This window comes from Diospyros lotus, chromosome 1 (genome assembly GCF_014633365.1).
Source record: "Diospyros lotus cultivar Yz01 chromosome 1, ASM1463336v1, whole genome shotgun sequence".
Taxonomy (NCBI): Eukaryota; Viridiplantae; Streptophyta; class Magnoliopsida; order Ericales; family Ebenaceae; genus Diospyros; species Diospyros lotus.
The window spans coordinates 26,088,540-26,103,444 of record NC_068338.1 but is presented as its reverse complement, the minus strand read 5'-3'; the positions used below and the strand labels follow the sequence as shown (position 1 = coordinate 26,103,444).

Here is a 14,905-nt window from a genome sequence, read left to right as displayed (position 1 = left end):
ATGCCATTTAAATGAGAAAACCCTCTAACTTCCTAAGTCTATGGATCATTTTTTAATATTAAGTAATAAATAGTGAAGTGTAAACCAGTAATGTAACAGAAAAACAATGGAAGAAGTGACATTATTTTAGGAAAACAATTTGATAAGATGATTTTTTGGATGGTGTCGAAAAAAGATAGGAAGCCTTAGGGTTTTACAACTTTCAATCTCAGACTATCGATGGACAAAATAGGAAACAGAAATAAGCATCCACAGAAACGAAACGAAAAGCGAAAAATGAGACACGAGGGATTTACCGTGGTTCACCTCAAACCGAGGCTACGTCCACGTTGAGCTCTGGTGAGAAGAGCTCACTGAACTATGAAAAACCAAGATTACACCCACATATAAAACCTCCCCCTCTCTGTACATATAATGGTTCGAGGAAACAAAACTTGCCCTTAAAATCACTTAATACATATTAAAAGGCAACCTAATCGAACCATATAACATGCTCTATACAAAGCATTTACAGAAGAAAAAGAAACAGAGAGCAAACCAGGAAAGAAAATCCTAGCCCTAGGGCGAGAGCCAACAGCCGAAAACAAAATCCTCCTTTTTCTACTTCCTTTCCTTCTTCTCACATTTTTTCTCGATTTTCATCTTATTTGAACACATCCCGAGGCGAGATTAAAAGCTATAAGTAATGGCTGGGATTGACTCTCGTAAAGCACTGAAGGATGGCTGAGATTCAATCGTGCAAGCACGATTAATTATTCCAACAGAAATAGCAGGGAATAATATCGGGCATGAGAGAAATCAACCAGGCGCCAGCTGAGGCTGCGGATGGTTGCCACGTGCTACCATCCAGCAGCTGCCAATTGGCAAGCTACGGTTGCAGCACGTGTCCCTCCAATCCAGCTAAGAGGGACGACGTCGTTTGATGCTTCATATCCAGCAGATGGCGAAAACTTCGTTTGAGGAATTTCCATTGATTTGGGCATTAAAGGAAAAAAAAAAAAACAAAAGTGAATCAGTGATTTTTTAAGTTGCAAAACTTGACTATGGACTTTCTATATTTTTTACTTATTCAACTCTTATATTTTTAATTTTTTTTCTTATTTATATTATCAATTAAAAAAGATTTACTTTTTGAACTTGAATACAAAAATATAATTAGTGATTTTGCCTCTCAAAAAGTAAACAAAGTAAAAATTAAATAATTTTTAATATTTATTTATATTATTAAACGACCACCAAAGTGACTCTCACAAATATTTTTATACAGAAATGTAGTTCTCATGGAATTGTTATATTTTGTTATATGCCTTCAGTCACCAGCCCTTTTTTAAATCAGATGCAAAGGCTGGATTAGAAGGAGTTGTAATATAAGAAGAGATGGTGGTGCATTCAATTGAGTCTCAACAATATTTACAGCCCATAAATCATCTTCATAAATATTTTTCAGTGCAGAAGTCATCAATAGACAATAATTATGAACCTAACGCCCACACAAGTAGTGTCCTTGAGGTTAGGGCAACAAAAATACACACAAATTGGAGGTCAGAGAAATGGCCACAAGTGTTGAAGACATCCAAATTAACATCAAAATATATATTAAATGAATCTGTAGGGAGTTTTATGAAGACTGTTGCTTCTGTGAGTGACAAAATATATATTAATTTATTTTAGCTCATATTTCAGAAAATGCCATTATTATTAATTACATTATTTTTAACTTTTTCTGTATTTTTAATCAACTTACATATTTAATATTTATTTAAATTAATTATAAATTACTATTTAAATTTCTCACCTCACTAAGTTTGTAAATTCGATAAATTTCTCAAACCATGATATACACCAATTATTTTGCATAAAATTCTATATCAAGACAATAATTGACTTTTAAAACAAATGTTAGTATTATTTTTTGAAATCATAAAATTCTATTGAACTCCATGGTTTTATAATGTAAAAACCATATAATTGATCTTTCTTAGGCTATGATTTTTGTCTGAAGTCTTAGAGCCAAATATTTGTCCTGTTCACTTGTGTTCATAGTTATATCTTTAGTAACAATTAATCATTATTAAAAACACAAATTAAATGATTTAGAGACACATGACATTACACTTAAAACACATTTATCAGTTTTTATCTTTAATAATTGTATTAATTGGAGTCTAATTATTTGGGTTTACAGGATACATTTGTTGAAACAAAATGTCTATAACCATTTGTGAAAGCAATCCACATATTAATTAAATTAGTATTTCTTAGACCTAAAATCTAAGGAATTGCGTGCACTCCATCCTGTGTACCATTTTGAGCATCATCACCCTATATATATGAACTGTTATTGGGCTTCTTCACTTGAGCTCTCTCGTCGTCTTTCCTGTTTCTTGGGCTCTCTCTCCCTCTCTCTCTTCCAGATTATCATTTTCTTCTTCAATGGAGTTGCCTAGTATTCTCCAGTTTCTAGAGAGCAGGACCATTTTAGTCACTGGTGCAACTGGCTTTCTAGCAAAGAGTACCCTCCCTCTCTCTCTCTCTCTCTCTCTCTCTCTCTCTACATGTACATATGTATATATATATATAATATTTTAAGATTACACCGCTAGGAACTTAATTAGTGTTTGAACTTAGAATACCAGACTGACCACATTATTATTAGATTACAACTCGCGTGATTACACATGCATATATATATATATGTATATATACCTGTGAATATGGTGACACCATGCTTGAATGGATGTAGTTTTTGTGGAGAAGATACTTAGAGCTCAACCAAATGTGAAGAAGCTCTACCTTCTTCTAAGAGCTGCAGATGCCAAATCGGCCTCGCAGAGGTTACACAATGAGGTCAGCGCCAACATCTCTCTCTCTCTGACTATATCTATGAGTCAAGATTTGTCTAAACTTTTCCCACTAAACAAACAAGAAATATATATCTTGACTCAATCAAGAAATATACAAGAAGGTAACATACATTCATTATTTTAATGGGTAACATTAAAATAAGAAATATTTTGGACGATATATACAAGAAGGTAACAAGAAATATATATTTAGAAAACGTATATCACCATCATGCATGCATTATTTTGGACGAGTGGTATCTTCTTCTGTGCAATGAACCAAACTGCATCCAAATCAAAATTGCATAATTTAATTTTTCAGCCGCTTTGAATGGGCGATTGCTGCTGTATATTCATACATACATAATTACATATACAGTAACATACAAGCATGTGTGTGTGTGTATTATAGGTCATATCAAAGGACTTGTTTAGGGTTCTAAGGGAGAAAATGGGGGCAAATTTGAGCTCCCTTCTAGCCGAAAGGGTGACACCGGTGGCCGGAGACATTAGCGCCAACGAGAACTTGGGCGTGAAAGACTTGAACTTGGTGGAAGAGATGTGGAGAGAAGTGGATATAGTAGTTAACATGGCCGCAACAACCAACTTTGATGAAAGGTATGGGCATACTGACTTTCAGTTCATCTTATCATCATATATATTTATATATATATATTTATATATTCATTACAACGACAATAAATACTAGATTCAATTTATTGTGCGTTTTGTGTTTGATTAATTTTGTGTGTAGATATGATGTGGCATTGCATCTAAACACATTGGGAGCTAAGCATGTTCTCGACTTTTCAAAGAAGTGTGCCAAGACAAAGATGCTTCTCCATGTGTCCACTGGTTAGAACATTCATTGGTCAATCAAGGACTGATGAATTAATTGCTTGTTAATTTGATTTATGTTATATTTATTATTATTAGTATTAGTATTTCGGCACACAAGTTATTTCCCCCTTCACAGAGGTTTGAATGTTTTTGATTAATTATGATTTAATAATAATTTAATTTCTTAATTATCACCACACACAAATAGAGTTATTTCAATTAATATATAATTGAAATAAGCACCAAAATTAATTAAAATGGTGTAATTTTGCAGCTTATGTATCTGGTGAGCGGGGTGGGCTCATATTGGAGAAGCCCTATCGCATGGGTGAGGCTCTGAATGGAGCCCCAGGGCTGGACATTGACATAGAGAAGAAAGTCGTGGAGACAAGATTGAGCGAGCTCCAGCAAGTAGGAGCCACAGAGGGAGAAATTACAACGGCAATGAAGGATTTGGGCATTCAAAGGTTAGTTGCCACAACTCATCAACAATTAATTAACCTTATATCTTATTAACTAATTAATTGAAGCATTAAAAATTTACTTATATAATTTACTTAATTCCTAATCTTATAAGACCCAATTGTAGGGGATGATATACGCAAGGTCACTTTAGGTTTTGTCATCAACTAACTAAAATTTCTTTTTTTTTTTAATTTTTATACTTTTAGATGCATAAAAGCTTAAAACAAGTGCAGCTTAATCTCCGACATTAATTGTAGACTAAAGATGGAGGCCCTCCCATTAATGCAAAACAAGATGTAAACAAGCTATGAATAAACTTTAAATCCTAAACTCTAAACACAATATCTTTTATATATCAAACCCACTTTAACAAAATTTTAAATAGTCGAGAACTAGAGATGAGGGCAAAAAGAATCTAACAAGAGAGAAACTTCTATCCGAACAATAAACCCATTTAATTTTGGGGGGCTAGCTTGAGGGCACCAAAGAGGGGATAAAGGCGATCGTTGCAGATGAGTGTACTCTCATTAAGAGATCATGGCTACAAAATAACCTCATACATAGATTGAAATGGAGAAGAGAGGTATATGACTGATGGGTTCATACATGCACCTTGCAACAAATTCATCCTTTCACAAAAGGAAGGTCGCCAGGGGACAGTGCGTGGGGGTGTGGGGCAGACATTAATGCATACACAGAGAGGAAGAACGAGATAAGATTTATTTAATTTGGTGCATCAAATGCTACCTCTTCTCATACTTGTCCCCCAAATGTACACTTCAGTTGGCACATCGGATTTTTACTTCAAAAAAATAAAGGTAGGTTGTCTTAAATGAATGAAATGTTAAGTTTGGTATATTTATAAATAAGCAATTAAAACATTTAATACAAAAAGAAAACAACTTAACATTATAAAAAAATTTATTTTTAAAGCAATTTTATTATAAATTGTCCCTATCTATTTTTTTTTATGTTACATATATAGGACTCCAAATGTCTTATGTTAGAGGCACATTTAATAGTTGTCTCTAATACTTTGTAGAAATATATGTTATGAGGGGCCGTTTACTTTTTTGTTTGAAAAGACATTAGGGACAAAATTAAAATGAATCAAATATGTCCCGCAGTACTGCAATTAAAACATGCATGAGTTAGAAGTGAAGTCTATTCAATCAATTAAAACATTGCATAACATCTCATATTGATTTAAAATTTGTGTAGAAGATACAAAAATTAATTTATAATCTTCAAACATCATTCATTTAAAAATTACTTTTTACTTCTATATGCATAGCACAACCCGCAGATGACAGATCTAATATAAGATAAGATGAGGATTCCGCCAACACATTATTTAATTATTGGTCTCAAAAATTGTACAAGAAAATAAATCTCCTGAACTTAGGGTAATCATGTCTATCAATTAAGCCAAAGCCATAAGCAGAAGTCCTTTTCTACACTTAAATTTAGGATTATTTTCAACACAATCTCTAACTTCCAAACTAACTTCCCATATAGATGATTGAAAAAGACAATTAATTAATAAAGCAATTCTAAAATCAAGGTGAAATATAATTTCTGCTTTCATGGCGATATATGAGAACATAAATGTGAATATATAGCCCATGGCACATCAACAATCTATATATGCGTGTGTGTGTGACAAGAAAAGGAATCAAATCAAATCAAATCAATTTTACCCAAATTGAATATCATAAATCAATCTATATCTGTAAATTTTTCCCAATTTACATATTTCTAGTCCTAATTAATAACTGCAAAATTTAAATATAAAAAAGACAGAATTTAATAGGTTCTGTAATATATAATTAAAGTTGCCTAATTCATACTCTTGAGACAACCAAAAGCATATGAAATATGACGTCTTGATAAAATAAAATAAAAAGAAATATGACATTTGGATAAAATAAAAAAAAGAAATATGACATTTTGATAAAATAAAAAAAAGAAATATGAAATTTTGATCAATCACACACACACACACATAAAATTAAGGTGAACCATTTGGATCTGTTTTTGTTTGATAGGGCAAGGAAGTATGGGTGGCCGAACACCTATGTGTTTACAAAGGCAATGGGAGAGATGCTTTTGGGAGACTTGAAAGGAAATCTACCCTTAGTTGTCATTCGTCCCACCATCATAACTAGTACTTTCAAGGAACCTTTCCCAGGTTGGATTGAAGGTGTCAGGTACATACAATACGAACTCTTGTTTTTTATTTTTTTTATTTTTTCTTAGTTTGTAATTAAATATACAAACTTAATTATAACAAGCCAAGGGTTTGGTAGTTTTTTGGTTGGGCACTCTGGGGTGTTTATTTTTGAGCTGGTGTTTAGTTCTTATTGGGTTTTTTACAAGTTAACTAATTTATTTTTGTCTATTTTACCGTAACAAAAAATTAGATTTTGTATATATTGTGGGATACCCTAGAAAAATGAAATCAAAATCCAAATATTCAAGAAAGCTGAAGACCCAGAAGACCCCGAAGAGTCTTTCGAGCAAAAGTCTCCTGATGACTCTGAAGTATCTTCGGGGTAGCCATGTCCTTAAGCCCTAGAGTCCAAGACTCATCCCAAAGAGGCTTTCGAGCATAAATCACCCCGTAACGCTAAAGAGTATTCAAAGAACGGCCCTTTGAATGCCTTTAAGCTTTTCATCAATCCTGAAGACTCACTTGAAGAGTCTTCCAATACAACCCCTTTAATTATCTCGAAGGCCGAAAAAGTCTTTGGGGTCTTCGAAGAAGTCTCGTTCGAAGGATTCTTTTTGGGGCATCTCTTCCTCGAAGATACCTTTAGGTTTTCCTGCCTCATTCGCTGCCTTTTCGCCCAAAAAGTCGGGTCACCTTACCTTACCATGTGTCATGCCTTACCACATGGCCCAACAATCGAAGCCTATAAATACCCCCTAGGTTCGTGCCCTTGATATCCAGATTTAGCACCCGAAGACCCAGACCTAACACTTCAGAGCCAAACTCACCCGAAGACACCCATCTGGAGACTCTCATCCAAAGCCTCATACAGCATAAACTCATACTTCATTCTACAGCATGGAATCATCTAACTTTGGGATCAGACGGCCCACGCAGGGGAGTTCCACACATACTTTCTAACTATGCTTGGGCCATAAACTCATCCGAAGATATTAGAGCATTGCACCTCCTAAAGACTCTAAACTCTCCCGAAGTTGAGTCATCCTAAGACTAGCCACCAAATACCCAAGTTTTTGGGGAAGAAGCCTCCCAAAGACCTATCAAGCATCTAAAGACTCAAGGCATCCTATTAGCTCTCCCAGACAACGAATCGAGCTTGGCCCTAATAATTCTACTCTCTAGTATAGCAAATCGAACCATACTCGATCCCGCTAAGCGCCTGCTAACATCCCTTGCCGGCACATACCTTGCCCTTGACTTCCTTGCTAGGCTCTGCCAAGATGTTTCCTAGGACATAAATTTAATTGTTGTACTCCAATAACAATTTGGTACCATTTGTGGGAAACAAGTAATTAAAAATTCAAACTCTATGGCGAGGAGAACAATGTCTACTCATGCAAGGGCATCTCAACCTGAGGCCACACATTCCATTCTCCCTGGATAACGAGAGGCTACTACTGAAAAATGTCATTTAGCTATTTCACTAGGTTCATAGGGCGCGAGCCTTGCAACATCACAAAGAAAACAAAGGAGCTGAGTGGCCAATGAACAGCATTCACTAGAACAAGGCTGGTTCATCGAGCAATCATCACCAGTGCATGCCTCCCTTGCACGCCCAACCTCTAAATGCCCCAGACGGTACTTTGGACAACGAGGACATCTTATTCGATAGGTTCCTGAGCTCGACCAACCCAATGACGCAGAAGGTGATCAGGTTCGAGTCGAAGCACCAAGAACCTCTGGAGCTAGGAGGTCATCTATTGTATCTCATGAAAATTTTCAGAAGTTAGAACAAAGATACGATGACTTGAGGAGAACCAATGAAGAAAAGTCTAAGGTCTTAAAACATTTATCTGAATTGTTGCACACACTCTTGCCAACTCCTGATAAGGCATACACCCTTAAGCCTACTGCCTCAAGGGGAATTCAAATCGATGCCTCCCCCAGGCAGACTCCAATACCTCCATAACAGCATCCATCGCAGCCACTAGTGGCCCCGCTAAGATCACAATTGCACACTCTTATGTAAGAAAAGTTGTATGCAGAAAGGCACACGAACACAAGCAAAACGATTATGTAGGAAGAGACGATGGGGATCACCACCTTTGCTAAGGATGTGTAGAGGACAACACGGGACTCTAATCCTAGAGCCCTTCTAGCTTCTTGGAGCTAAAAAAATAGTAGGGGCAATGCCCAGTGATAAACATACATGGAGAGTCCCATTTTTTTAGGACATATTGAGTTGTTCCCTTCCTCCTAAATTCAAACTTCCACAATTACCCAAGTTTGATGGAAAATGAGACTTTATTCTCCAAGCACAACGATTTGAATCCCTAGCATATTTACATAAGTGGGGTAATGCCACCATGTGCTTGGTCTTCCCACAGTCTTTGGTCGAGTACCCTCATGCTTGGTTTAGCGAACTTTCATTCATCTATATCACCTCCTATGAGCAGTTGTGCTCAAAGTTCATTGCAACCTTCGCAGCTAAGGAAGAATTGATCCCACTTTCCTTCTTACTATTCGACAAGGGCCCAAGGAAACATTGAGACAATACATCGACCATTTCTAGAATGCCATCCTAGAGGTCCAAGATTTGTCTATTGGTGTGGTAATATTGACTTTTCTATAGGGAACTGCTCTTTTGCCGCTAAGGAAGTCCCTAACTCTTAACCAACTAACAACACTAGTTGATTTATTTTCCCATGACAACAGATATGTGGTGCAGTTAAATATTTTACGCACTTGTGAATTCCCACTGGAGCAGCTTAATGAGGGGACGAAGAAAATGGGGCGACTAGCTGGTAAGGGATCTAGGCAACGTGATGTAAAAACCCCTAGGTCAAATGACTACAGTCGACCTAGGCTTCAAACATGCTCACCACCCTCAGCTATGTTCTAGGCGTACATTCCTCTATCTAACTTTCACATAGCTATTCTCTCATTTGTAGCGCATACCAATCTCATCAATTTTGCTCCACCATCTAACAAACCAATAGGCAGGGACCTACATTCTTTCTGTCAATTCCATCAATGTTTGGGCCATGCAACAAATGAGTGTCGCCATCTTCATGATTATATTAAGTTGTTGGCCAAATAGGGTAAATAGGATCAATTCCTCCTAGATCGACCTAGGTCAGCCTAAGAACAGCAATGAGGGCCGCACTTTGGCTATTTGCGACAATCAGATAGATCTCCAAGATTGGACCACAGCCTATGGAGAGAAGAACCGCGAGATGGTGGTAATCAGCAACAAATGGCTTAGGAGTAGCAACAGATGAGGCCCTAAGAGGGAGAAACTTCTACAACCCCTACAAACAATAAGCCAACGTGGGAGCACATCCACGTTATTTCTGGTGTGGAAACTTTGGCTGGCGACTCTTCATTAACAAGGAAATCATATGTGCGTCAGTCCCTTCATGTGGACTTAGTGGCTTAAGTGAAGTTTGATGAGGAGCCTGTAACTTTCACTCCCATAGACTAAGGGAATGTGCTTATGCCCTCCGATGATCCTCTGGTTATCGCTGTTGTGATTGTGAAGCACTTGATTGATCGAATTCTTGTTTACAATGGCAGTTCTATTAATTTGATTTATTTAAATTGTTTCGAGCAAATGCATATTGCTCATGACTACCTCAAGCATGTTTCTTCACCTTCGTACAACTTTACTGATGAGGTGGCACTCATGGAAGGTTTTGTACAGCTACCAATAACATTGGAAATGCATCCCCAAAATGACACCGACCAGGTGAATTTCATGGTAATAAAGACATTGTCTACAACATATAATGTTATTCTAGGGAGATCGCTTATCAATAACATGAAGGCAGCCATCCATCTTGGCTATCTTTTGATGAAGTTCTTGACTCCTAATGGTATGGGACAGGTTTGAGGTGATCAGAAGAAGGCTTAGATTTGTTATTTCTCATCCATAAAAAGTGTAAAAGGTAAGAAAGTTCCCGATGCTCTAGTTGAGACCATGTCTATTTCTGAGTAGGCATCATTGAAGCCACAGCTGGTGAAGGCCTCAGAGCCTGTTAGACTATATGCATATAATAAGGACAAATTGGTCTATGTCAAGAGCCAACTGCCACTGCAAGAGAAACAAGAAATTATATAGAGCCTACAGAATAATGCGAACATTTTTGCACGAACACCTGTAAACATGCCAAGAAATGATCCTCATGTGATCTCCTCTCAATTGAATGTATGACTAAGAATTAGACTTGTCAAACAAAAAAAACGAAATATTGCACCTGACAGGTTATCAGCCCTCAAAGAGGAAGTTGACAAACTCTTGAAGGCCGAATTTATTTGTGAAGTCCACTACCCTAGCTGGCTTACTAATGTCGTAATGCTAACGAGGTCCATTAAACCCAAAGTGAGCGAATTTCAAAACCAAAACTCAATTTCACAAATTTGGTGATGTCTAGTTTAAGAGAAATAATATATTTTATTTTTGTATATTTTAATTTTATCCTTCTATAATAACTAAAATAGATTTTAATTTTTCATATGTGCCAATAAAAGTCCATATATAGTATTACTTACTTTAGATTTATATATATAGAAAATATATTTTAATAAATATATTTATTTTCATACTACTTTTAAATATTTTTATAAAATATATTTATGAACTATATATTCTTTAATCACAAATATTGAGTTATGTACAGTTGATTGAAGAAAATAAAAAACATAATTTTAATTGAATTTTTGTTTTATATTTAAAAATATAAATTATTATAACTTATATATATAATATTTGCAATTAACTTTATATCATTTTTACTTATTTTACTAACTCACCTTAACTCAAATATTTACCCAACATTAACATTTAAAACTTGCCTCAATAAACTCAACTCAGCTCACGCCCAAAGTTGTTGATTAAATAAATTTTGTTTGACTTGTTTTCGCTGATTACATACAGAACGGTTGATAGCTTGTACATTGGATACGGCAAAGGAAAGTTGGCATGCTTCCTTGGTGATCCAGGATCTATAATCGATGTGGTGGGCTAATTAATTAATTAATTAAAGGCATCATTTTCTAATTTAGTGAGCAGTAATTAATTAATTCTGATCATGATTAAACCATGTTTATTTTTCCCAAGTAATTAAGAAAATCAATTAATGTTCATTTAGAGGATTAATTAATTATTATTGGATGAATGCAGATCCCGGCAGACCTCGTGGTTAATGCGATGATGGCGGCCATGGCAGCTGATTATTATGCAATTAATCAAGCAGCTGCAGGGGATGAAGAGACCATAATATATCATGTGGGTTCATCGGTAGCTAATCCCATAAGATTCACCAAACTCCAAGATTATGCCTTTCATTACTTCACTAAGCATCCTTGGATTGGAAAAGATGGAAAACCCGTCAAAGTTGGCAAGGGCACCGTGTTCAGCTCCATGGATAGCTTCCGCAGATACATGGCATTTCGTTACGTCCTTCCACTCAAGGTTTGTTAGTTGATTAATTCTTTCTAGTTAAGGTCACCTTTAGAATTTCTTTAACTAAATTAATTAATGTCAAATATGTCTTCTAATTAATCATTAATGTTACTAGGATGCTCTTTTTTTAAATAAAAAAAATTACTAAACCCCCTTAATTAATTTTTTTTTTTTTGGGACACTTTAATTACCACTTACAGTTTTGTTTTGATAGATAACCTCTTGACCTAAAATTAACTGTAAAAAAAAAAAAAAAAACTAAATTCACATGCTGAAAAGAATTTTAAGTGACTATAGAATGATTTCTAAGGGGTTCTCTGTCAAAAACAAAATTTTAAGATGGTAAAACTGTCCCTAATTTTAAACTTAATGTAAAGGGATTTAATGGATTTTATTTTTTTATCTTTATGGAATCTAATGGTGTCATTTTCTATCCTTTTTATAGGGATTACAATTAGTAAACACAGCATTTTGTCAATATTTTCAAAAAATGTACATGGATTTACGTCGAAAGATCAACTTTGTGATACGAATGGCTGAGATTTACCAACCTTACCTCTTCTTTAAGGGCATGTAAGTGCTGATCATTACATATATTTGCCTTGGTGTTAATCTAATAATTCATTAATTAATTATTAATATTCATATTCATATGACAAATTAGTCTAAAAGTGAAGGTATTTTTTGCATTCAGCTACGATGATATAAATATGGAAAAGTTGCAGATTCTAGCACGCAATGGTGACAATGCTGAGATAGATGTGTTTTACTTTGATCCCAAGATCATTAACTGGGACGACTACTTTATGAACACTCACATTCCTGGCATGGTAAAGTATGTGTTTAAGTGATAATTGCATTAAAAATTAATAAACATATATTTCTCTTTTTGAGAAAATTATAGAATATTACATTAAGTCCTCATATATATATATATATATATACATATATGTATGCCACAAGAAGTTTACTATCAATAAGTATAGTTGTAAGGAGTTTCGATCGAAATAAGAAGACTATGAAAGGAAGTGCATGGCAAGTGTTGCATTGGAACCAATGGAACCTACATCCTCTTGAAGGAAGAACTTGTATGGTAAGTAAAGTTCTGCTAGTCGAATTCCAATTTTTATCTTTCGATTGAGGTCATGATAAGGAATATCATTCTGATAAGGAAAGAATAAATGTGGAATCATCTAAACTTATTCAGCAAACTATTCCTTAGGAAGAAAAATACTGTTTGAAAAAGGTAAATGAATGTTTTCCCGGTCTTGGCAGCATCCTTCTCTGCTCGCTTCTTGCATCTGTGCATTTTGGGCCTTAGGCAAGTCATCCCTCCCGCCATTCCTGGATCAGGCCTATCTCTGCCGCTGTCCAATCCCATGTCTACTTCATCCAATTCCCTGTACTGAAAAGGGCTTACATATCCACAGGGATTTGGAGCATCATTTATTTTCCTCCAATCCAGAAAGGCATGTGTCCTGGAGATACCGGCAAAGTGCTTCATTCAACCATTTCAATAGCTAACGCAAGTAACATGAAAATCTGTATCTGTATGGTTCTAAGTAGTATCTGTATCTGTATGGTTCTAATATAATTATTAGAGGAAAAAATTCATAAATGTCTTTAAATATAATATTATGTGCCTCTAAATTATTTAATATGTGTTTTTAATTAATGATGTCAAACGGTCAAGAGGCCTGTAAGCTTGCCTAGCTTAGCTCGTGATTAACTAAGTTCGGCTTGGCTCGCCTCGTTCTTGTTGGCCCACTAGCCCAGCAGCCTAGCTTATTGGGCACCATGTAAATGTATTTTTAAAATAAAAAAGTTATAATTTGTTGTATTTTTAAAATAAAAAAGTTATAATTTGTTGTATTGTAATTTTAATTTAAAATTTTTGATGTCTAAATTAATAAGTTTACTGCTTTAAAAAGTATAAATTAATAAAAAAAATATGTCGTAACACATTGACAACAAATAAGAGTACACAAATAGTATTCATATGATCATTTAGACAATTTTAATGTGTCAAGTTTCAATTAAATGTTAAAATGAATAAAAATAATTTTTATAACAATATAAGTTAATTTGTTATTTTTGACTTTTTTTAAGTTTTATAAAATGTTATTATATGATTATTATGATCATGTATAAGTAGTGATATTTTTAATGAAATTGAATACACATGAGGTGGTTGTAATCTTTAATTACTCATGCTTAGCTTCACATTTAATTAGGATTTTAATTAACAAAAATGTAAAGAGTCACTTCGCTATCCCTTCAACTTTTGCCGATAAACTCAACTGCTTCCGGTAATTATTAAAAAGATATACAGTTAATCATCACAAGTAGAAGCTTTTTAATTCGCTGAAAGGACTCGCCATTGGTAGATGGAATAGAATGCATATGCTGGTGAGAAACAAAACATCAAACGTTTAAATTCTTCAAATTATAAATTGTCACAAATTTTAAAATTATAACTTTATAAAATTAGTGACTAGTTATAGTTTAACAATTTAAAGCTGTTATTATGTCTCAACAAACCACTAAATTGATCCTCTACTCCTAATAATTAAATTTTTTTTATAATTTAGATTTTTTATGCTATTCTTATGAATATATAGATAATTGATGTCTTTTCACTTAATTTTAAAATTTATTCTTTTATATTATAATACACAATATGCAGGGAGATATACATCAAACACAAATTAGCTATGTGACATAAGTCAAATATTTCTTTTTCAAGCAATTAAATTAAGTAGGTGCATTGAAAATTGATATCTAATCTTATACATATTTTTATTCAATCACGAGCTTAACTCTATGTTATTTGTCGTATACATACCTTATTTAGCTATGTGAGTTTATATGGATTTTATATAATTTGAATCTTTTTATAGGAATCAAGCAAAGGAGATAAAGTCAAGAAATTAGGCTCTTAAGAATATGTTTTTAATTAATTTATAATATTAATTTTGATATTTTAAATTAAGTAATAAATTAATATTAAAGAATTAATAAATAGAAGGTAGCGGTGCAATTCAAATGGCAATCGGATAAGAGATTGGAATTGAAGTTAGAGATTAATTTGAATTATTAAATTGAATAACGCGACAAAAG

The 14,905-nt window shown here is 34.3% G+C and overlaps 1 protein-coding gene across 1 annotated transcript; it reads left to right on the top strand.

Annotated features, from left to right (window-relative positions):
* The first annotated feature begins 2,370 nt into the window (after window positions 1–2,370).
* LOC127812387 (alcohol-forming fatty acyl-CoA reductase-like) lies at window positions 2,371–13,479 on the top strand. The gene is made up of 11 exons (XM_052352784.1): window positions 2,371–2,512; window positions 2,744–2,847; window positions 3,256–3,461; window positions 3,598–3,698; window positions 3,958–4,150; window positions 6,197–6,358; window positions 11,258–11,339; window positions 11,504–11,794; window positions 12,231–12,358; window positions 12,480–12,878; window positions 13,061–13,479. The coding sequence occupies exons 1-10, from the start codon at window positions 2,434–2,436 to the stop codon at window positions 12,634–12,636; spliced, it is 1,503 nt and encodes a 500-aa protein (XP_052208744.1). The 5' UTR covers window positions 2,371–2,433; the 3' UTR covers window positions 12,637–12,878; window positions 13,061–13,479.
* Window positions 13,480–14,905: the final 1,426 nt, after the last annotated feature.